Source organism: Coturnix japonica, chromosome 31, assembly GCF_054131305.1.
Source record: "Coturnix japonica strain WE chromosome 31, WE-NBRP24, whole genome shotgun sequence".
Taxonomy (NCBI): domain Eukaryota; kingdom Metazoa; phylum Chordata; class Aves; order Galliformes; family Phasianidae; genus Coturnix; species Coturnix japonica.
The window spans coordinates 3077185-3101886 of NC_140693.1; the positions used below are offsets into that span (position 1 = coordinate 3077185).

Genomic DNA, 24702 nt, shown 5'->3' on the forward strand with positions numbered 1-24702 from the left:
GGGGAATCGCAGAGAGGGGGCCGTCAGTCGGTGGGTCGGGTCCTGGTGCGGGCCCCGGTTGGAGGAACATGTCGGCCCCGGAGAGCAGCACTGGTAGCAGCGAGGCCCGGGAGGATGTGTGCCGCGATTACCAGTCATCGTTGGAGGACCTGACGTTCAACAGCAAACCTCACATCAACATGCTGACCATCCTGGCCAAGGAGAACGTGCCCTTCGCCAAGGACATCGTCTCCCTGATTGAGGCGCAAATCGCCAAGGTTTTTATATTCAACTGCCTACTACTCCTACCTATACTGCTGGGGGGACCGGCCGGGGTCAGGAGAAAGGGCTGAGGGACGGAGGAGGCAGGGAGAGAAGGAGGGCCCGAGAGAGGGAGGCAGCGGGGCCGAGGCTGGGAGGGGGAGGGAAGGGGAGCAGGGCTCGGGGCCTCAAGTGAGGTGCTCCCAGGGTCAGAGATGGCAATGGGGGGAGCAGGGAGAGCTGAGGGAGGGGGGGTGGGGGCAGCAGGCCTGGGGGTCGCTGTTGGGAGCAAGCGGAGGACAGCGTGGCTCGGCAGGGAGCATGGCCCTCCCCTAAGCGGCCTTTTACCCCTCCCTTCCTGGCCAGGCTGAGGGCTGCCCCTTATTCCCACACCCCGTAGGGAACAGGGGACCCGAGGGCACCCGGACGGGTTGGGGTCCCTTGGGTTCGGTAGCAGATGCAACATGGCGGCCTGGCCGTGACTGGGCAGAGCCTCGCCCTTGGAACTGAGTTTTCCCCTTTAAACTGGTGTCAAAACCGTTGAATTTAGCGATTTCTAACGTAGATAACGATTTTATAAGTCTCGTTAGTGAGAGCCTGACCTTGTGCAGGTTTCTTGTCGTCCACCCCCCCCCCCCCAATTTATATCCAGGTAGCGTGAAGGAATATAAATAAGGTTGAGTTTATAGCACGGAAATCGTCCGCTTTAGAAAGGCTAAGTATAATGATTTATTTTAAAGTATCGTTTGTAGTTTGAAAGATAAGGTTATTTTCCCAGTGAGATATTAACTGGAGGAGTAAGGGTGGGGGGCTGATCTTGCAGGGAAGTTTTGAGGTGAAAGGCGATCATCTGCTCTTAGTAGGGAAGTGTGTGTGTTGCTGGTCGGGTCATTCTTGTGTTTTCTGCTTAGAGAAAGCGATGTGGGCTTGGGGTAACCCGTTTGGCTTGCAGGTGGCTGTTTGCCCTAAGTAAAGCGAGTGCTGTGTTATCTTCACCTGTCTTGGTTAGCGAGGTTGATTTGGTGAGGATGGGAAGAAGAAATTCTCCCCGACTGTGTAGAAAAGCCTGTAGGATCCTAACATGGCGTCTGAAAGCCTTGTGATAGAAAAGGAAGGGAAAGAGGAGGCTCCCTCTGAGCCCAACCCAGGCAGTTGCTGACATCAGTCAGCCTCAGAACACGGATGGGGGTGTGGTAGGGGGTTACTGTACCTTTCTATTGCAGCTTTCTGTAAGAAAAGGGTTATTTCTTCAATCCACCGTGTGTTCTTGCCAGTCACCCCTTCCCCATTGTCTCCCTTGCTCCCTCTAATACCAGGCTCCCTCTAATATAGGCCTTTTTTTCCCCCCTTTGGCTTTAAATCGCTGTTTATAATGGTGAGAATTGTATTGTCTTAATGCTGGGGAGGGAAAGATCTCTTACATTATTTAATCTGTCTTTCTACCAATGCAGGATGGCTCTTTAGCGTTCCACAGACCTCTTCCAGTCTAGTTTTAAATGGTACCAGTGACCAAGTTTTGCCATTCCTTGGGGAGGTGACGTCATAATCGAATAGATCTCACCATTATATCTCCTAAAGGGCAGTGGTGGATGTATATAACATGTGATAAATATCAATGCTGTCAAATTTCTTCATTTCTGGGTGTTTTAGAGCCTGCCCTGAAGTGTGTTTTTAATTTAATTTTTTTTTCCTCCTTCTTTTGAAAGCTGTCTTTAATCTTGTATCAATGGTTAGTTTTGCCTTAGTTACTATTTGTGACTGTGGTTTATTCAAGGCAAGTTTTCTTAGTTGTTTTTTTTGGGGGAAAGTGCTCTCCTTTGCTTAAGCCACTTTTAAAAAGTGTTGCCTGGAGACAGTTTTGTTTAGTGTAAAACTGGAGTGCTCTGCTTTACGACTGAATAAATGGCTCTGAAATGTGTGACTGCTATGATAAAAAAAAATGTAAATAAAAAGTGTGAAATATGTATTTGTCTTTTTATTTATCATTGTATAGTGCAGAGTTTGTTTCTGAGACCCATTTTGTGTACAAAGTTGATTTTTAAAATCTTTTTTTTCTTTGCAAGTTTGTGACTCGGGGTTTGATTATGGTTTGATTTTCAGTTGTTTTTTTTTTTTTTAAGTTATCTTTTAGGAATCTAATAAAAAAAAACCAAAGCCACACATTTCCAACAATAGCTTTCATACGTTATTTGAAAGAAGAGTGGGAATTCTGTGGTGATGAGCTCAGCGTTAGCATTCTGTGTGTTCTGGTGGTATGCGGAGCCTCCCTGCTGTTGGTTTAGCTCTGTGTGGGTCTCTTTCTTTGCTTAGGGGGTACTGTCTAGATCACCTGAAAACAAGAGGTTCAAATCTGGGATTCCATTTGTGTGGTTATTGGAACGTGGGCTAGAGAACATAATAAACATTACCAAAAAATGAAGACTTAAATAACCCAACTCTTTTGAAGTCACGGTTCTTAGACTGTGCCACCTGAGTAGCTGATGTTGGAAGGAGGGCACTGCTAAACTAATGCTGTCACGTTTTGAAGTAGGCTTCCTTAATTTCTGTGTGATTACTTCTAACTACTCCCAAACACATGAAGTGCCATCAGAGACTGGGACTGCTTGCTCCGTTCCCTTGGATTACAGTGATATAGTTGTGACCTTTTCTGCGTGTGGCTTGTGAAAGGACTGTGATGTTCAACGTATAATCTGCTACTACCGAAGTTCTCTAACTCGGGCTGTTCACAGGAAGTCTGATTTGTGTTCTGTGAGATGGAGAAAAGCAGCATTCGGGAGGTCCAAGTGATAAACTATTTTTTAGAAGTTCCTTGAAGTGCTAGCGATGGCTTCCTGCTCATTTCAAGTTACTTTCTCCAGTGGGTTTTGAAAGGCTGCACTCAGTACACTAGCAGTAATACTGTCTTGTGGGCTTCTTTTTTCTTTTTTTTTTTCCCCCCCTTTTTTCACCCCAAAGCTTTGAGACAAACAGGATTAACCCAAGTTGTTCCTTTTCTCTGTGGTAGACCCACCGCATTATACTTTGAACTGAGTATTGATTTTCCAGATTTAAGTTTTTAAGTTTTTGTATAAACCAAAACCAAAATCCCAAGCAAATCCCTTGGTGTTGATAGTGGCAACCCAAAAGAGAGGTCTGTATTTCTGGGATTGGTAATCCCTTTATATATAGTTTAATGTATGTCTTTGTTGTACTAAACTTCTCAGTTTCTTCTTCTTACTCCAGGCTCCTGCGTCAGAGAAGCTTCCTGTTATGTACCTTATGGATTCCATTGTCAAGAAAGTTGGAAGAGAGTATCTTACTGCATTTACTAAAAACCTAGTTGCAACATTTATTTGTGTATTTGAAAAGGTATATTTACACTTTCAGAAAAGTTCTGTATTTAAGCAAAGTTGTTCCTGGTAAAATAAATACATGCTCTCAGCTTTGGGTTTTCTTGGGTACCGAACCAGAAGAACTAATTGCTTTTTATGAATGGCAAATACTGTATCTATAATGTGGAAGGGCATTCCTGCTGTTGTCAAGCCTGTAAGTTAAGTTAGTAGAACAGTTAATTATGAATTGCTGATTTATTTTTTAAGGAAGTACCTAGTCTTTGTGTCAGGAATATATTGAAAATCAGTTTCTTAGAGGTTTTCTGAGCTCTCTGAGTTAGATTTGTCTGATTCACTTAATTTTTGATGTGAAAAATGGGTGCTTAAATTGCAACAAATACCACTAGCAGCTGATATTCTTCAAGTGGTCTGTGATTAAAAAACATGATGGGCGAGGGGGGGAGGTTGTGAGAGTATATTATTGCTTTGTTACATTAAAGATACCCATTTTAATTTCATTCAGTGTTGAAAATTGCCGCCAAATGTATTCACTTTTTTTTTTTCCTAAGTCTTTAAACCCAGTGAAGTAATTGTGCTTATTCCTCAATGAGAATGGCAAATCCAAGTCCGGCTTTTGAAAGACTGGACTTGAATGGGTTTAAGTTGAATTAATGGTTAATTTCTGTGGTTTCCTGTATGCCCTAACATAACAAAGTGGCACTGCATCTGAATGAGATAAGTGGAGCTTTGGTGTATTTGTTATTGCATAGCAGCGAGGATCTGTGATCCCAGAATGTTTTATATCTGTTTTTCAGGTGTACAATGAGTGACTAAATAAGGGGTAGATTGTAATAGTGAGCTCAGAGATATTGAACTCCTTTGTATAGAGTAGATAGGCAGGCATTTACTTATTTTTCCAATATTGGTTTGTGTTCTTTCACATAGTTGCATTTAAACTTGCAGCTGAAGCTCTGGGTAATTCATTTGCTGAGTTTTGTAGTTAACTGTCCAATAAGCTAACTAGAACTATTAAATTGATATTCAATATGTAAAGTGTCAGTCACTTTAGATAACTCATGATATCGCAAGATGAAATTCTCACCCTGACATTGCTAGAGATTCTGTTTTATCAGTAAATGATCACTGAAGGTATCTTTAAACACTTAGCGATGTCAGAAACTGGCTCAGTCATGGCAGCGGTGAACTTGATACCCTCACACTGAAAGTTGTGTAGAGGCACCTCCCACCCATACTAGCTAAGTATGAGTTACTTTTATTGAAGTTCCTGCCCTCTTTTTCAAAGAACTTCTGAACTTTCTGGACAACGTGTCTTAATGTGACAACTAAAATAAAACTGTAGCCTGAAAAAGGTTGAAAAGCCAAAAAAAAAGGGTCAATGTGTAATGGTTGAGTTAGCAGCAGCATGTGTTTTGTCAGCAGATGTTTTCCATTTGTTTAAATTAACTACTTGAGTTATGAGATTAATTGAATTTTTTCTTTAATGTGAGTTTTGAGCTTAATTGCTACATCTGATTGCAAAGAGAAAATGGGTTGTAGCACTATTAGTGCTTGATTTATGGGTCTGATTTTGCAGTTGAACTGAAATGTACTTGAGTTCGTTTTGACTCATACACCTTTTGTTGGATTTATTAGGGGGATTTATTAGGGGGAAAAAAACCTTCAGTGATTAAACAGCTCAACAAAACACTTTCTCTGTTCAGAAAGTTTGTTGTTCTCTGATTTGGTTGTTGTTGCTGTGTGCCGCTCAGCACGAACATTTGAGTTACTGTATTGTTTCAGAGGCATTTTCTTTGGATATTTTTGTCGCTGTATTTTTTTTGACAGAAATTGGCCAAGTAAAATGAGAATTTTGGTAATGGAAAAGCTGAAAGAAAATTCTCAGAGAACGGTAATACACAATTAAACCTTCACATGTCCGCATTTGAACTTCTGTTACCGATTCTGTTGGTGTAGATGTATCAATCTACACCACTTACAAGTTCTTTGTAGCCAGTTCGTTGTGTTAAAATGATAACTTTGGTAAGAATATAAAGCATATGAGATCTTAAGTTCTACAGAAAAGTATAGGTTGTTTTATATTAACTTAACAAGCCATAGAATTGTTTTATTGTTTTAGGTGGATGCAAATACTAGGAAAAGTTTATTTAAATTACGCTCCACATGGGACGATATTTTTCCTTTGAAGAAACTGTATGCACTTGACGTCAGAGTCAACTCATTAGATCCTGCTTGGCCAATTAAACCTCTGCCCCTAAATGTGAATACTTCTAGCATCCATGTGAATCCTAAGTTTTTAAATAAATCGGTAAGTCTCTATACCTACTGTATGAACAGATGGCAGTACGTCTTGTTTTTGTTGTTTGTATGCTGCTTTTGACAAACGTAGTGTGATAAGAATAAAGCATCTGATCTCTGGAGACAGGCAAGAGGAATTTATGGACTCAGTATTTAAGGGGCTTATTGTAAGTATTTATAACTTGAATTCTAGATTTCCAAACCTTTATGTTAAATGCCATATTCTGTCATGGTGGCACAGTTAATCCTATGACAGTAGGCAATTCCTAGAGGAGCAGAAATTGTTTTGTTTGTATTTTGCATAAAAAATGCAGTCATTAACTTGTGCAAGCTAAGTCCCAGTTTTGTATCACACTAGCAGTTAAGAGAGATGGAGTTAGATGGATCCATTAAGATGTTGAATGTAACCTTATGTTCTATTTTTTAGCCAGAGGAATCTACTGCATCTACCTCTGCTGTCACTTCTGGTGCCTCTACTCCTCCAGCTGTTCCAGAAATACAAAAGAATTTGACACAGGAGCAACTGATAAGGCAGCAATTGCTTGTGAAGCAAAAACAGTTGTTAGAACTTCAGCAAAAAAAGTTAGAGCTGGAGTTGGAACAGACTAAAGCACAGTTGGTGAGTAGGATAGTTGGTGAATGGTCCATAGTTTGGTCTCACTTTGTTTGGTCGTACCTTAGCGTCTATACTGGTAACTGCAGTTAAGTTTAGACAAGAGGAGCTGTTTTAGGACTAGAGTAGTGCAAGTTGATCTGGTCCTCTAGACCAGTAATTGTTACATAAAAATCTTAAGGATTACATTCAGAACAGATTAAAAATGTTTGTGGTCTTTTGTTCTCATCTTGAAAATTATGTCTACCTGTGATGTGTCTTCCACCTCTTTTTGTGGCTCACCATAAACAAGGCTTTTTTTGAATACATTTGTGCTTAGAAAATTGAGTATTTCCATAAGGAACGGGGAATCCTGATTGTTGGAAATGTCAAGGCAGTTTCTGTCTTCATTACGTCAGGTTGGTTTGATGTCACAATCTGAGGGTGACATTGAGGGTGGTGGCTGTCACAATCTGAAGGCGGTGGCAGTTAAACCTGTTTTGTTTTTACATTCATAATTGAAAGTCATCTTGTGTTGAAAGTTGATGATACTAAAGTGAAATATCGTAGAAGTGTAGAAATGAAAATATATAAACATGCTTGGCCGTTTAGTTGTCTTGGAAATGAGGAATGTATAGAAAAACTAAAGCTGTATTGAGGTGTGCTTTCGTTGATTTTTTTGGCTGCGTTGACCTTGTAGTATTGACTTTGTACTTGATCTTCGCCTTTTGTGTTGGTACTATGTTATTTTAATTGCTGCGATGAGGAATGAATGGGTCATTTTCAGTTAAATGGATTAGTCTGATAACTACTTCAAAACATTTCTATTTTCATCTTTGTTTTCAAAACAGAACATGATCATCTCTGTGCAGGTGTTGTATCACACAGATTAATGCTATTTTTTTTTCTTGTCACCTTATTTCAGGCTGTTTCTCTTAGTGTTCAGCAAGGATCATCTTCTATACCTTCAGTTCCAGCACCTTCCAAGCCACATGTGTCCCAGACACCTCACATGGCCGTTAAGACGCCTACTCAGGCTTCGTTACAGTCTGAGAAGATCAAACCATCCCCAAGTCCTCCACTTCACGATGTCAAAATAGTAAATAGAGATCCTCGACTTAATAGAATGTCACAACATTCTTCTCATGCTAAAGATCAGTCCCATAGGAAAGAATTTCCACCAAGCGCATCTGGTCAGTCTGATACCAAGGCGAGCAAAACATCCCAGTCTGAAAAACAAAGCTCAACAAAGCCAGAGAAAATGAAAGCAGGTGAAAAACCACAAAAGAAAGAACCTGATCAGTTGGAAACGAAGTCTAAATCTCCATCTCCTTTGAAAAACAAGCTTCCCAATACTAAAGATACTAAAACCCAAGAATCTGAAAGCACAAAAGTATCTGAAATGAGTAAACGGGATCCAAGACTGAAAAAACATCTTCAAGAAAAGCCAGAGAGCAAAGGGGATGAGGTGAAAGAAAAGAGGAGAAATACAGAGAAAAAAGAAAAAGATGAGCATAAGACATCTGAGCATAGACCAGTAGGCAGCAGGAATAAAACAATTAATGGTGTTGTCCAGAAACAAGATGTGACTACAGAAGAATCAGAAAAACAGGGTGGAAAACAAGGGAGATCCAGTAATAGAAAACGGTCACGATCCCGTTCTCCTAAGTCACGGTCACCATCTACACATTCTCCAAAACGAAGAGAGAGGAGATCACCCAAAAGAAGACTCAGGAGTTTATCTCCCACTTCTTCAACTCCTAAAATTGGAAAGATATGCCAGATTGGCGCTGAACAGTCTCCTGCTGAAGAAGCCTCACAAGGGGCAAGAGATGAAAGAAATTCTAATAAGCGAAATGTTAAACAAGAGGTGCGAGATCCAAGGAGGGTGAAAAAAAGCCAAGAAGACAGGCCCCAAGAAACAGCAAGCCAGCATTCTACAAAAGGTTCTCCTGATCCAAAGGAGAATGCAGAGAATTGGCAGGGATCCAAAGCAGGCAAGAGGTGGAAACCCGGTTGGGAGGAAAATAAATAGTAAGTTACCATATTTCAAACAAATTCTCTCTGAAGTAAGTGGAAATTCTGCTCTTGGCTGAAGTACAGTTAGGTTTGGGAGGAAACATTCAGACAGCCCATGCTGACAGAAGTTCTTGATTGAGATTCATAATTTGCTTGTAGTAAAAAATGGCAATTATGCATACTTTCTAAATCGATAGTGATGTTTTACCATGATCGGTTCTGATAGAGATGTAATACATCCTGAATAAATAACTAACTTGTGTTTTAAACGTGTTCCTATTCACAGCTCTCAGCAGACTGAAGAACACCAAGCAGTTGGTAAATCCCCTCACCAACAACACCGAGAAAACTGGCCTGCTGCTAAAGGAATTCTGTCACCCCGAGCACCGAAACAGCAACACCGGTTAAGTGTGGATGCCAATTTGCAAATTCCCAAAGAACTGACGTCTGCAAGCAAGAGAGAATTACTTAAAAAGGTAATACTGATTGATTGATTTGTAGAGGTGTCTTGGATATAGTTGTGCTTTGCTTTTCTTCTTAGAAATCCAAACTTTATGTTACAGGCCAATGACCGCTTAGCATCTGGTGAAATAACACAAGACGAGTTCCTTGTGGTAGCTCATCAGATTCGACAGCTGTTACAGTACCAGGAAGGAAAGCACAGATGTAATGTGTGGGATAGCCCTACAGATGAAAAAGGCTCTTTGAAAAGGAAGCCTCTTCTGTCGGATGCGGAGTTAACATACTATGAGCATAAAACTAAACTGAAGAGGACACAAGTTCAGCATTCATTGTCAAGACTTGATCTCTTGGATCCTGATGATATTTTGGATTATCATGTACCTGATGCATTGCTCTCTGTGAACTGTGAGCAAGGGAAAGCAAAGTGTGGAGTGCAGTTTGAAAGAAAAGAACCCTTTGGAGAAAGATCAAGATGGCACTCTCCTGTAAGTGGCACCAGCAGACCCTTTGCTGATAACCTTTCACCTCTGGAGGGTCGACAAAGGCTTGAGGAACAAAATGCTAGTAAAGGAGGAAGAGGTTCAAAAAACTTCGACCCTTACGACAACTGGGGAGAATCAGATGAATTCAGAGATGCTCTCAGACAGCAGGGAAAAGGTACAACAGAGTTCCAGAAGATCGATGGTGATGCAGTCTGTAGGTTTGATAACCGTGAAGAAAGACAGCTGCTTGGGAAATCTGGTATGTATTTTTGCCTTATTTTACAGATGTCAAATAATTTGCAATCTTTTTGCAAGTAGTTATTGTTGAGTTGTAGGAGATACATAGTCCAACGCCCCAGTGCTAAAGCAAGTACCTTAGAGTAGGAAAGTGTCTGGGCAGATTATGATTATCTCTGGAGAAGGAAAACCTTTCTGGGCAGTTCGTTCCAGTGCTCTTTAACCCTCAGAGTAAAGTGTTTTGTCTTTTTTCTTTATGTTTTTATGGAACTTTCTATGTTACAGTTTGGTTCCCATTGCACCTTATCTTGTCGCTGAGCACTGCTGAAAAGAGCCTGACCTCATCTATTATTCCCTTGACCTGCTGGCCATGCTCTTTTTAACGCACTCTAGGTTTATCATTGGTCTCGTTGGCCACAAGGGCCTACTGTTGATACATGGTCAACCTTTTGTCCACCAGGACACCTAGGTCCTTCTCTGTACAGTGCCTTATCTTTTATTTTCTCCTCTTTCAGGTGTTCGAGATGAACCAAGATCACCATTCAATGAACGTTTCAAAAGAGCTAGATACGAAGATCCAGATAAAGAACCATTTCCTGACAGTCCAGGGTCAAGATTTGGAGGCATAGAAGCAAAGCCGAGAATAAGTGCACTAATGGAAGACAGACCTTTATTTGATGGCTCATCTAGACCATCTGCTGCAAGAGTTGGGGCAGATGGACAAGGAAGTCCTTTTATCGATAGCCCTACTGCTGGTTCAAGTTCTAGAATTGATGGACTGACTGGACAAGCTGCTCTGAGATTTGAGGGCCCTTTGGTGGGGGCAGGTGCTTCTCAGTTTGATGGGCCCCTGGCAGGAGCAGGGGGAGCTGGATCCCTAAGATTTGATGGGCCACCAGGGCAGCTGGCAGGGGCTCTCAGGTTTGAAGGACCTCACGGACAGGTTGGTGGGGAAGGTCCTTTGAGGCTTGAGGGACCTCTTGGACCATTGCGGTTTGAGGGGCCTGCAGGCCAGCCTGTTGGTGGTCCTAGATTCAAAGGACCTGGAGTTGGTCTCAGGTTTGAGGGACCCCGTGGTCAGCCTTCAGGTGGTCTCAGGTTTGAGGGACCTCATGGTCAGCCCTTGGGGCCTCATGGTCAAGGTGGTCTCAGGTTTGAGGGTCCGCATTTACAGCCATTGGGGCCCCATGGTCAACCTGGAAGCGGCCTCAGATTTGAGGGGCCACATGGGCAGCCAGGTGTAGGGCCCAGGTTGATTGATGGACCAGTGCACCAGGGCGTTGGTGGACTTAGATTTGATGGTCCTATGGGACGGACCGGTCCGAGATTTGATGGCTGTCATGCTGGCTTTGATGGTCAACCTGGACAACTGTCTCTTTTGCAAAGATTTTATGGAATTCATGGACAGCCCGGCCCAAGATTTGAAAGGGCTCCTGGCCAGCCCGCACAGCTACGATTTGATGCAGCCATACCTCAAAGATTTGATGGCCCTCACCAGCCTGCCTCAAGATTTGACCTGCCCCTTGGCCTTCATGGTTCACGTTTTGAAAATATAGCTAGCCATCCTGCCTCACGATTAGAGATGTCGCCATATGGACAAAGTGGTCCGTTTGTTGACCATCCCAGACAGGGCTACAGCGGACCAGCTCATGGAATGCAGTTCCAAAGGCCTGAAATGTTTGACAGTTCACTAGGACCAAATTTCAGTGGGCCAGCTGGCCCAGGAGCACAGAATTTTGCATTGAGAGCATCCGGACATTACTTTGATGACAAACTTCAAGGTTCACAATACGGAAACTTCAATAATATGTCAATGGGAGGTCATCAGGTAAGAACTGATTCTAGTAAATAATTTACTTAGAGAAGTATTCTTGTGTAGAAAATTAGCAGTTTTTCCTCTAAAAGCATTTTTTTGCAGACTAAAAATACCCTTAAGTAGTATCTGGATGATTCAAGGAAAAAGGGGCAGGCATTGCTATTTGTTAAGTCTTTGTTTTTAGAAATTAAAAGCCAGTTCTTTGCAACCATTTTATAGCTGAGGATATTGCACTGACATCAGTATCTTTTATTTGAAAATGAATTAAGTAATAGGAAGAATGCGATGTTTTCTCTTACACAAAGCATGTTACCTACAAATCATGAGAGATTATTGAAGCGAATATACGTAATTACTTTTTCTGAGAGGTTTAGAATTAAAATGAACCAAAATAATTGCAGTCTTTTTGGAGACAACCATAACTTGGGAGCAGTTGAGAAAGATGCAGGCTTTTAAGCTATGGCTTCTGAAGAATGATCATGGCACTGGCAGGCTTTATGGTGTCAGTTGTCCTTGCGTTTGCTTCTTGGAAGCGCTCTCTTCTAAAGGAGAAAGTAATTGTAAATCAGTGAAAACAATGTCTGTTCTCCCAGTAGATTGGAGGTTGTAGGGGACATACTACAAGCGTGCTGTAAAAATTTATTTTCTTTCTGAAGTTTCTTGCAGCTGGCTTGCTGAAAATCCATCTTTCAGGATGCATTTCATGTCATGGGTACTATCTCAGTTATTAGATAAAACCTCATTGTGATCTTGGTGAACGTTTACCAGTTTCTTTTGCTATTAGCCCTTTTTTTTGGTGAAAAGGATTGCTTTGAAATACTTTAAGTGGAAAATGTGCTTGAAGGATGCGCAAGTAGAAGAAAAGTTTGTACTGAGAAGTGTGTAGAGGTTAATGATGGAATAATTAAAAACAAATTGCCTTGCCAAGATTGCTTAAATGCTTAATTTTACAGGTTTCGCACATGTCTGCTCAGACAGGACCTTATGGCCAAGGTCAACAGTATCTACCAAATCCTGGAAGCTTTGTTCAGAACCCTGCAGGTACTGTAATAGTTAACTTCCTTCTGTGTCCTTTGGACTGTTCTCTGTTCATGACCACAAAAATTAGTGCTGTACGGTGATGGTGCCGTGGGTCCTTGTACACTAAAGGGCATCCTTCTCTGTGAGATGGCAGTAGGTGGCGTTTCAGGAGTACTGTCATCTCTCCAGGGGTTTCTCTCAAGCAGTGAGTGCTTTAACTGCGTGGTTTTGGTATGTAGTTACACTTTAAAACAAAACAGAACCACTGAAACCAATTTTTGGATTGCTTTTCACATAGCAGAAGGGCACCTCAATTGGCCAGGCTGAATACACATTCCCACTATATTAATTGTTAGTAATAAAAGTCTTGTATCAAGTTGTAAATGATACAAGTAGATAGATTCTCATGAGATCTTTAAGCACAGAACAAGAAAATACTACGTTTTCCATGGGAATTTCAGTAGAAAACAGGTAGATGGCATTTCAAAACACATTAGGAAGGAAGTTGTAGGGGCAGAAATGAGGCAAAGGCTGCGTATGAGGCAAACTGAAGTGGATGAGTAGATTGAAGTTAAAAATGGAAGTAAAAAGGGGTAGAAGGAAAAGAGTGTTGTGAAATGCTGATGGAGGTGATTTTTTTTTTTTATGCTAACCTTTGGTTTCCTTGAGTGTTGTGATCTTATTTCCCCTCTCCTAGGAGGAGCAGTTCCACATTCATATCCTGATAACCACGTTGGTCAGCTCGATGTCAACGAATTGTTTGCTAAACTGTTGTCAACAGGAATCCTCAAACTGTCAAAAACGGATTCCACTTCAGCACGTATGTAGCTTTCATTACATTCTGACTCACCAGTTTACGCGTAGCTAAAGTGTAAAGTGAAATGTAAGAACTATGTGAACTATTGCATTCTTTTTTCTTAAATGGATCTTTGTGGGAAACCATTTGGTGCGTGTGATAAAGTGAATTATTAACTTTCTAAATGTATCTTTTAAGCTATTTAGAGCCTCCGTTTCTTTTTTTTTTTTTTTTTGGTGCCCCACCTCAATAACTTGTCAGTGATTCTAATCAGATTCCTGTCAGTCTCTGAAATATTTGTCTCTCTCTAAATACTGAATTTTAGTGCCAGAAGCTTAGATGAAGTAGAGTCATGTTAAATTGCCATTTGGAGTTGTATACTGTTTTTTGTACGCTTTTTAAAGCTATGAGACTGACTCAGCTCTTATGCACATTCAGGTTAATGTAGTCAGATTATATTTATTAGTATTTGAATAAAAATAATATCCAGGTGCACCTTATTTTGTTCTGAAGATGAGCTGAAATTTTGATGAAATTCTTTCTTTTAAAGAAGCGAATGAAACATCGGCGCAGCCAGCTGCTGAAGAGGAGGATGATGACCAGGGTGATCACGATGTCCCAGACCTCACGAACTTTAAAGTTGAAGAACTCAGTCAGTGCGTATTGCAGCATGAGCTTACTCTGCACTAGGAATAATGGCATGGTGGTATCTAGGCGGTTAATCCAAGGCAATTGAGTAGGTGTGATATAACAATGCTAGTGTGTTCACTGTGAGTAGTTCATGCTTATTTGAATGCTTTTTAATGTACTTACATGAATGCTTTGACTGTCAAATGCTTTAACCTTATAGGACAATCATGCTTTTCTTCTACTCCTGAGGTCACTTGAAACAACTTACTGAGAAACTTCCAATTTCTTTCCAAAGAAATGTTAACTTCTTTTTGTTTTTCTAGGCGTTATGATAGTGTTATAAATCGACTATACACTGGAATTCAGTGCTGCTCGTGTGGAATGAGATTTACTACTTCAAAGACAGACGTTTATGCAGACCATTTAGATTGGCACTATCGCCAGAACCGTTCGAAAAAAGACGTTCGCCGAAAAATTACACACAGAAGGTGGTACTACAGCGTAACGGTGAGCAATGCAGGACCTGGGCCTTGTTAATTAGGGCTGGGTTTGGTGTTTCACATACATGGAGTGGGATTGAGATTGAAGTTGTATTACCATTGGAGTTTGGTGATCAGTGATGTATGAAAACTACTTGATATATCAGACATACTTGCCAAAAGAAAAGGCTGTTATGTGGTGAACAATAAGCAGCTTGGAGTTATCCGTACTGCTTTGGTTGGACTAAGAATGAAATGGAAGTTGAAGTATAATGGCCTTTCACAGACTGTTTCAGTTTAACGAACTAAGGCTGATTATATCTGTTACTTCAGGGATTCCATTTTTCTTCTTCTTTTTTTTTTTTCCAAACGTATTTTTTAATGATTTCTGGCTGTTTGTGATTGTGATTGAATTCTTGTCCTTAGGATTGGATTGAGTTTGAAGAAATAGCCGACCTAGAGGAGCGTGCAAAAAGCCAGTTCTTTGAAAAAGCTGCAAAAGAAAAGCAGTTTCAGAGTGTGCCTGCTGGACCAGCTGGAGCAGTTGAGGTGAGTTCCAGTTTTCCTGCTGTAACCCATATGGTCTGTAAGTAGATTCAAGTCTTGTGCCTTGTTCTCAGAGGTCGCTGTTTATTTTGCAGAGAAGTGTGAAGGGTGTTAATGCTTTGTGCAGTTCTCACTCTAACTCAGAGTTGAGTTTTGGAAGATGCCATGAAATAAACTAAATCCCTGCACCAGATTGTCTTAATTGACAGTAAAACAGCATTAGATTGTTACAGAGTGTCTTGCTGAGACTTCCTTGTTAAAGGGACAAGACTTAACTTTTTCAATTGACAAATGTTGTTGCTCATTCTACCAACTGTACTCAAATAATTTCTATTAACATTTTCTTAAAGATATTTTGGAAGCGTGGAGGTAAAATGTAGTTTTCGTGTTATCTTAATGTATATATATATGTGACTGTTACTAGCCAAGTTCTTGATGTTGATGTTCAGTAATGGCTTTAATAACACCATGTATCTATCATGTTACTTCAATAACTTTCAGAGGTGTGAAATCTGCCGGGAGCAGTTTGAGCAGTACTGGGATGAGGAAGAGGAAGAGTGGCATCTAAAGAATGCTATCAGAATGCATGAGAAGGTAATCCAATCTTGTTACGTGGCACTCATTTATATTAAAAAGCAAAACAAAAGCATAAGAGAAGAATTACAGAAATAGACCACAGTGACCCATCTTTTCTGAAGGACTCCCTTGTTAGTTTTCCTGCTTCTAGTTGTATAAATATCTCAACCTTTGGACATGCTTGAAGTCCTGGGATCATTAGTACAGGCACAATAGGCTTCCCTCGTAATATGTTGCTAAAGGATGAATGAAGGTGATCTTCTCTACTTAGCATTGTTGAGTCTGCCTGGATTACTGGGTCCACTTCTGGGCCCCTCATTACAAGAGAGACCGTGCTGGAAAGAGCCCAGTGGTGGAGCCTGTTTCTCTTTGGAGGCCTTCAAAAGCCAAAGGATGTGGTGCTGGGCAGCTTGGCTCCAGATGTCCCTTCCACCCATTCTGTTCTGTGAATGTCCTGTGAGTGTGGGTGTTGGTTTTGGTCCAGTTATTTCCCTGTGCTAAACAAGGTTTTTATATGATGGCTTTTCCTAACTAAGCATACACCAGATATCTTCCCAGTCACATCTGACACCATACTTGTTCTACACATTGTTGTCCTGGAGGAATAGTGTGATTTGGATTTGTTCTGTTTATGACTGGTGCTTTTACTGTATCCCTAATGTATTTAAATGGTTAACAATTATTTTCCAGATTTTCCATCCATCCTGCTATGAAGATTACCAAAACGTAAGAAAACCTTTACTTTCATATATATATTTTTTAAAACTATTTTGCTTTCAGTTTGTTTGCTTGATCACTGTCTTTATATAGAGCAGGTCTGCAGAATCAGTTCCTCTTGCATGTGCCTAGGCAAAGAATCAGAGGGAATGCCTTGGGAATGGCAAGTTTGTAATGTATAGTTAGAGTTAGCTATGATGTATCCATGACAGCTTTCGTGTTATATAGGTGAGACTAAAGTGAAGCCATTATGATTTTATTGTTAGCATGTGTAATCTTAAGAATTTTAAGAAACGGAGAAAATGAGTGTTAGTATATGTTAAATTTGTTATGAGTTGGGAGCTAACAGTGGGGGGAATAGTTGGGAATATTTTACAGTAACATATTAAGCATTTCATCGCTGTGAGGATAATACCGTTTGATAGTAATTATGGAAAAGTAATGCTATGATATAGTAACTTTGTATTATTAGATAAAGTAGAAAGTAATAAGTGGAAGTTTGGATTTTGAGTGCTCTGCTTGCCCACGTGTTTGCGCTTTGAAAGAGACAGAAAGGAAAAGAAGGTAAAAAAAAATGGTTGTTTGAACAATGTGTTAATGCTGTGTGAATGTTTGTTTTATAGACATCATCATTTGATTGCACACCCTCTCCCAGCAAGACCCCTGTAGAAGATCCCCTAAATATTATGTTGAACATTGTTAAACAGGAAACGGATGAGTCCTGTGACTCACCTCAAGTGAAAGAAGAACCTGATGACACCCCTGCTGCCTGTGCAGAAGAGAGCACACCTGCCTCTATAGATGTTAAAACAGAACCAGATGAGTCTGTTTAGAATGAGGTTTGATTTTTTTTTTTACAGAAGAGCTCCTGTGTTAATTCTGGAAAGCAGATACTTTTTATAGGAAATAAAAGCATTCAAATTGAGGCAGGGCCTCAGCGACTGTTTGGTTAATAAATACATTTTTGTATTTAAATTTCTTATTGCCTGCACTGTTTCAGGTGTCATTGTGTGAAAATTCTGTAGATGCGTGAAAATTTAATGGAATGAAATTGTATATGTAAAAAATGTACAATTTTTACTTGTGGAAATGTAAATTATAAATAAAACCTATTTTTGCTATATACGGGGAGTGTAATGTTTATGCACACCATCAAACAAAGACAGCGTTTCTGTACTTTTTTCAGTTTAAATGGAAATAAAAAGACCTCAGTTTTAAACCTGTTGCTGAATCAGATTCAGAAAAGTGAAAGCAAGCAACTTCCTTCAGTTATTTCATAAGCGGGTGATCAAGGGAAGCAATGCTGGGACTTCTCAAGATAAAATCCTAGATTTCTTCTTAACCTTAACTTGAACAATCTTTTACATATCCAGATGTTAAAACAAGTAACCATAAGACTGTTTTGGGTAGAAATGCCAGAATTTAACAAAGCAACCAGAGTTGCTCAGTTGTGAACACAAGTGCCAACAGACCATTAACAAACCAGGATGCCTGGTAGCTGAGACATCTTCAATGATAAATTTTCCCATTAGTCACACATAAGAGTTTAATACAGCTGGACAAACTTTTCTTTACAGGGGAGGTATGAATCTAAGAATGCTCATTTGAAGTTTTTTTTTTTAATTTTTTTTTTTTAATTTTTTCGTTGCTTATGACTGAATTTAGGTGATAAACCAGATATCCTGAGATGTTAATATTTCTTAAATGTAATAAATAAAATTGAAGCATATGTTTGTGTCAGTCTCTTTCTTTCTGTAGTGGGTTTGTGTGGTTGGGTGTGTTTGTGGGATGGGCAGTAAGCTGCATAGGTATGTATGCATGGAAGTGTAAGTGTGCATAAGTCATAGGGTGTTTGTCTTGGGATAAAAATGCATTTTGCCAGGTGTGGATTTCAGGGGCAGGGGTGGATTTCATCTAAAAGTCAGAGGAAATGTCACTGTCTTAGGATAGATGGCTCTTGCAAGGTCGGGTACTCAGAAAATCCAAATTCATCCCAGTGCATGTTGTAAGTATCAGCTGTGAACTTTGACAACCAGACCTCAAGCAATAACCCACACCTTTATGTAAGGCTGCAGTGAGAGGTTTGATATAGGGAAAATGCGGTCTAAAAGCAGTGATGCATTGGCACAGGCTGCTGGGGAAGTGCTGTGGCACTGAGGGACATGGCCTTCATGATTCTGAGAGGAGCCACAGCAACCTCCCGCATCACTGTGGGGCAGGGCCCGTCCCCCTGAGCCGCCATGGCCGCCTGCCATTTTCCTCCTGCAAGGACTGCGCCCATAGCAACCCTGCTGCGGTGTGGGGGAAGGACTGGAAGAAGAGGAGAACGCGGCTCCAGCCCTATTCCGGCCAGTGAGACCGCTCCGCCCGCGGCCTTATCCCCGCGTCCTCCCCTGACGGCCGGGCCGGGCTGTGCTGCTCCTTGTCCCGCTTCCCCCCATCGGCCGTGAGGGGGACGCCCGCGGGGCGGCTGTGCCCGCGCTTTCCGGCTCTCCTCAGTTGTTTTGCCCGTTAGTTAACTTCATATTTCGTATTGGGCCCACCTAAAATACCCCAGACTAATCGATATTTGCCAAACACGCGGAGAAAGGTGGCATAACCCCCACGGGCACTGCCGGGATGGGGTTATAACCCCACACAGGGCTCAGGACCTCGGTCTTTGCCCACTGTGTGGTTTTGTGCCTCATCCCCTTCAACTGCTGCCAAAAAGCACCACAATGGCTTATTTTTGTGTGTTATGGAGATGTAGGGAAAACCTAACACTGTCTCCCTCCCTCAGGCTGAGTAATTTCTTGGGTGAATTCTGGTTAAGTACCATTGTAACACTCACTCTTTTATCTACTTCTTTCTACAGGGCAACTAGGGAACAAGCATTTGATAACAAAGTGCACTGAAGTTATGGAAAATATCACTTGCTCTCAAAACCAGTTGTGTTTTGTAGGGGGTTTGTGTTAACAGCTGTTCATTAAACTCCAGTCCCAGCTGTGCTCGTGGTGCCTGAGCCATGGGGCTGCAGCTTGGCACCCACCTGCACACAGCTGTAGTTCATTGCCCCTTCCGGAAGAAAAAAGAGGGCAAAATTGTTCTGGATTAAAAAACAGTAAATATTACCTTGAACCCATTGCACTGGTACGTGGTGTTAAGCACATTTGTGCTCTGGCAAGCAGTCTGGTTGGCTAGATATGCTTCTGATGTCAGCCTGCATCACCGTGCTGAAGTCTGTAACCCTCACCTGGCATCGTGAGAAGTCTCTCCCTTGGGGGAAAATCAGGTCCTAGTGATGCTTTGTTTAGAAAACACAACACGAGAATGCTGCATGTACTTAAGTTCTATTTAAAAACATGGACCCCAGGAGGTCCCTTCCAACATGAGCTGTTCTGAGTTGCAGCTGGTGTTGGTTCATGCACTGTTTTGCTGCCTCTGGGCAGGGCAGTGGTACAGCCTGGCGCTTGGGGGAGTGGGAGTGAAGTGATGGTACACCAGGGTGTGATACAACACTCAGCTTTGCTTAATGAAACAGTTTAACACCCTCTTTTCCTCTCTGTGGCAGTGCTGAATCTGGCCAAGCATTACTTTCATGCTACAGACTACATGGGAACAGGTATAAGTACTGGTAAACAACGTCAGCTGTTTTCATCATAATTTCTGCTTTTATGTACGCCAGGCACCTTTGAGCAGCAACTCATTGATATGCTTTAACATTTTTGATCTCACATTTATAACTATTTGAACTGTTGCCTCAATTTCTTCTCCATGGGCAGGAAAACTGAGGCTCTAATAACTTAAGACCAATATTTCTGTGTATGCTTGACTTGCAGAACAACAACCTGCCTCTTCAAGACTTCTTAGAGCCTGAAATTTAATCAAAGAGTGTTGGTGCGTTTTGGTTCCAGAATGATGACTACTCCAGAAGGTGATTATCAATTGTTTTGGCTTACTCATATGCTTAGCTATCTCAAGTTAGCCATCCCAGCCATTAAAACTACTTACATCACTTATTTTTATTGGCAAATATAGGCAAAATGCCAAAATGTTGCAAGAGGATTTAGATATCCAGCTCCCATTGTTTACAGTTACTGTGTCAAACAGTAACTAGGCCTGAAGGAAAATACAGACTATTTGATCCCATGGCCTGGTGATGGTTTTTTTTTTTTTTTTTGGACCACGCTGTGTCTACATTAAGAGTTTGATTCTGAGCCACTGAAGTCCATGAAAACACTATTGACTTTGGTGGGAGAAAAATACTAGGTTTCTAACAAAGTAACCTGTGCCAGAGCAGTGCTATGGGTATAGCAGCAGAACAGAGCAGGATGACTAACACATTGTATAAAGCATTGCTTTTATGTAACAGCTTTAACTGATAGGTTCAGCTCAGTCAAGAGCATCTGCGTGACCTTATGTCCTATTAGCAAGGTTTGCCTACTTAGCGAAGGGCCCTTGGTGTGCCGTGTCCTTGGGTGGCAGTAAGGAGTGTGGCCATGCAGAGCCCCTGAGGAGCAATGGCTGAACACCTGAAGGCGTGATTGATGAAACAGTTTAGGAAGAGAGCCAGCATTGGGTTGGACTTGATCCAGCATCTGTATACATAGATGGAGTTGCTCTGCTGTCCTGTTCTTTATCTGTGGCTGGAGGGGACGTGGCTCTTTCAGGTTCTTGAACATTGGTTTGCTTATGGGAAACACAAAGGGCTAAAGACTTGTGCTGATACAAGTTACACTCTCATAGGTTACACTATTGTCTGGTTCTTATAAACTGTCACCCTGATGCTTATTTGATTCATCACTTCTTTCATCTCTCTGAAATGTGACTGAGCTGGCTAATGCTTTTATTATCCCTCACTAGATGTCAGGAAGAAGCAAACTTACACCAGTGTACATGAGGCAGTGAAAGCTGGTGATGTAGAACAGCTTGCATTAATGATAAAACGTGGAGCCTCTATCAACGAGGTGGATTTAGTCCACAAGTTCACACCATTGCACTGTGCTGCACACTCTGGAAGCCTGGAGGTAAAATCATAAAATCATAGAATAACCTGGGTTGAAAAGGACCACAATGATCATCCAGTTTCAGCCACCTGCAGGGTTGGCAACAACCAGACCAGGCTGCCCAGAGTCACATCCAGCCTGGCCTTGAATGCCTGCAGGGATGGGGCATCCACAGCCTCCTTAGGCAACCTGTCACCACCCTCTGTGTGAAAAACTTCCCTCTAATCTCTAACCTAAACCTCCCCTGTCTCAGTTTAAATTCATCCCCCCTTGTCCTAAAAATATCTACCCTTGAAAACAGCCATTCCTCTCCTGTTTATGTTAGTGTTTGGACACAGCAAGGTTTTATGGGTTAACATTTTCCTCTGGGGAGAGGCTGAACACAACATTGCTAGCTTTGATCAAGCTAGATCTATAATCTCTGCCTGCTCTTTTTTTCTGATTTAAGGTATTCACTAAGGAAAGATGTGCAGTTTGTTAGGACTACATTTTACCTTTCTGAAGCCCCAGGCAGTTTATGTAATCAGTGTTCTCAGATTTTACAAAATCAGAGCTTTTCTAACACCAAACAAGGTGTGCCTTCTGGTCTCCCCTTCTAGCCTCATTACCTTCTTTTGTCCTTTTGTTTTCCCCTTCACTCAGAACACTTGGAAAATCCATAAGGATATGTTTAATATTCTGAAAGTGACTGAGCCAAGTGAGAAGTGACACAGAAATGTTTGTTCATTTCCCAGTGTTCTGTCCCATGCCTCATTCTCTACAGAAACAGTTCAAATACAGTTCATTTTCATAAGCAAGAACACTGACTGTTGATGCAGAAATGATTTGATTTCCAGAAGGACTGAGCTGCTGCATTCAGCACAACATTCACCTTCCTGTTACAGCCTCCTTGTGCAATGTTTATAGCGATCTTACTTTGAAACAGCAAGGCTGTAAATAACCGTATAAAAAATGAAGTCCCAAAGGAAAGAGAGCTGGAGACTAGCCTAAAAGAAGACAGTAAATAGTAATGATGTGTAACAAAAAGCTTTAACTAGTTTTGTAGTTTATTATTTTCTTAATTGTTCTTTAAGCTTTCCATGGAAAGCAATAACACCTGCTGAAAAAAAGGTGAATAAAGTTAAAATAATCTGTGATGGGTGAGAGGAGAGATGGGATTACATATACTCAAGAAAGCCTAATAAATGAACTGAGGCTTTACTTTTGATTCATGGCATCTTTCCTGCTGTTCATTTTAGCTGGACTTCAAATGAGCATCTTTGCACCATTTTTCCCCAGTGTTTTTACCTCATGCCACATGAACGCTCTCACAGTCTGCATTTTAAGTATGGAATTGTAAGATAAAGAAGGCACACTGCAAGTCATTGCAATTAGTAGGTTGGTTGTGCTTTTTGTGCCCTTGGATGAAGCCTTGAGACCATGTCATTTCCTAACACTGTTTGAAATGTAACATCTACTGTTGATTTATAGTTAGCATTTGCCTCAGATGAGTTATAAGAATTGTTATGGAATAAGAGTTTATTAAATGAATAAGAGCTTGTTTTTGGTTGCACAGTGCCTTCACTGGTTGCTCTGGCATGGAGCTGATGTGACACGTGTGACAGTCAGAGGCTGGACAGCAGCTCACCTTGCGGCAATCCGTGGGCAGGATGCTTGCATGCAGGTATGTAGAGATATTCACTCTCCAGCAAAAGGAAGGCAGGCCTTTGGTTTGGACACTTCCTTATGAAGATCAGTGGAAGTGCTCCTACTGGAGCTGGCTCTGTGTCTTTACAGCTGAAACCAAGTCACTGGTAAAATGACTGCACTCGTTTGTTCCCTCTGTGCTATCAGATTTATCAGAGGAACCCAGCTGACCATCTCAAGTCACCCTGTGAGACAGTGTTTGCTCTTTCAGCCTGTGAGCTTTGCATTTCTTGTAGGCTTTGTTAATAAATGGAGCAAACCTAGAAGCTCAAGATGACCGCAGGTGCACTCCATCACACCTGGCTGCAGCCCATGGGCAGTCGTACACATTGCAAACCATACTGCGAAGTGGAGCGGTGAGAGCCTTCTACCTGCAATTCCCTAATGCAGAGCCAGAGTCTGGTATCCTTTTCCATACCAAACCCCTCACTAACTGAGGTTTGGGACTATAGATTAACCTCTGTTGGTACATTCTCATTGGTGACGCTGTGAATTTATTTGTAGTGTAAATTTGCATTTTTTTAATCGTAAGATGTTAAAAAAATCCAGTTGTGTATTATACAACGACTAACATGGTGGTAGATGTCTGAAAACACAACTTTTATGTGTGTTTTATTTCAATGAAGCCACGAACCTGTGAGAAATACGTCTTATGCTGCTTTCATGGCTTGAATTTGGAGAAATATTTGATTTTGTTTAAATAAAGTAGCACAATGAACTGTTGATACTTATTTATGGAATGTCTCGTGTCTAAGCTTCATAAACAAACTAAACTGCAGCTTTCGTTTTAGAATGTAAACGCAGCAGACAGGAATGACTGGAAGCCTGTTCATTATGCTGCTTTTCATGGTGGCTTGGGCTGTTTGCAGCTTCTTGTTAGATGGGGAGCATGCATAGGTGATGTGGATACTGATGGAAACCTTCCAGGTATGTCAGGAATAATCATTTGGTTTTTCAGCCCTTGTTGTGGATGTGATAACTCTAGCACATCATATATAAAACACACAAGCAGCATTGATAGGATGATAATGGTTTGGTAAGACAGAAGGGAACAACTTAAAAATAAAAAAGGAGATTAAATGGTAGGAATAAATTCTTTCTAAATTCAAGACTAAAAGGTAAAAGCAGAAGTGAAAGGGAAAAGCAAGACTGAAAGGGAAAAGCAAGACTGAAAGGGAAAAGCAGCAGTGAAAGAGAAGAGCAGCAGTGAAAGAGAAGAGCAGCAGTGAAAGGGAAGAGCAGCAGCGAAAGGCAAAAGCAGCAGTGAAAGGGAAATACAGCAGTGAAAGGGAAAAGCAAGACTGAAAGGGAAAAGCAAGACTGAAAGGGAAAAGCAGCAGTGAAAGAGAAGAGCAGCAGTGAAAGAGAAGAGCAGTAGTGAAAGGGAAAATCAGAGGTGAAAGGGAAGAGCAGCAGTGAAAGGGAAAAGCAAGACTGAAAGGGAAAAGCAGCAGTAAAACGGAAAAGTAAGACTAAAAGGGAAAAGCAGCAGTGAAAGGGAAAATCAGAGGTGAAAAAGAAAATCAGAGGTGAAAGGGAAAATCAGAGGTGAAAGGGAAGAGCAGCAGTGAAAGGGAAAAGTAAGACTAAAAGGGAAAAGCAGCAGTAAAAGGGAAAAGTAAGACTAAAAGGGAAAAGCAGCAGTAAAAGGGAAAAGTAAGACTAAAAGGGAAAAGCAGCAGTGAAAGGGAAAATAAGCAGTGAAAGGGAAAATCAGCAGTGCAAGAGAAAATCAGAAATGAAAGGGAAAAGCAAAACAAAAAGGTAAAATCAGCAGTGAATGGGAAAATCA

The 24702-nt window shown here is 41.3% G+C and overlaps 1 protein-coding gene across 6 annotated transcripts; it reads left to right on the forward strand.

Moving 5' to 3' along the window:
- Positions 1-19: 19 nt before the first annotated feature.
- LOC146755624 (pre-mRNA cleavage complex 2 protein Pcf11-like) lies at positions 20-18080 on the forward strand. Of its 6 annotated transcripts, none has more exons than XM_085525314.1 (16): positions 20-257; positions 3463-3588; positions 5689-5877; positions 6295-6486; positions 7385-8493; positions 8765-8954; positions 9042-9681; positions 10175-11487; positions 12429-12516; positions 13193-13315; positions 13842-13947; positions 14245-14428; positions 14827-14949; positions 15448-15540; positions 16213-16248; positions 16947-18080. In XM_085525314.1, the coding sequence occupies exons 1-16, from the start codon at positions 69-71 to the stop codon at positions 17070-17072; spliced, it is 4827 nt and encodes a 1608-aa protein (XP_085381440.1). In that variant the 5' UTR covers positions 20-68; the 3' UTR covers positions 17073-18080. The 6 variants fall into 6 exon arrangements, with proteins under 6 accessions (XP_085381440.1, XP_085381442.1, XP_085381439.1 ...); XM_085525313.1 differs by having other exon boundaries at positions 22-257; positions 13845-13947; positions 16863-18078; XM_085525312.1 differs by having other exon boundaries at positions 22-257; positions 16863-18077.
- The last annotated feature ends 6622 nt before the right edge of the window (positions 18081-24702 follow it).

Excerpts from the sequence above, each read along its gene's own strand:
- LOC146755624 (XM_085525312.1), top strand. The coding sequence starts at position 69 with ATGTCGGCCCCGGAGAGCAGCACTGGTAGCAGCGAGGCCCGGGAGGAT. Across the intron at positions 12,517-13,192 it reads CTTTGTTCAGAACCCTGCAG|GAGGAGCAGTTCCACATTCA; the intron begins GTACTGTAATAG and ends CCCCTCTCCTAG. Across the intron at positions 16,249-16,862 it reads GCTATGAAGATTACCAAAAC|ACATCATCATTTGATTGCAC; the intron begins GTAAGAAAACCT and ends TTTGTTTTATAG.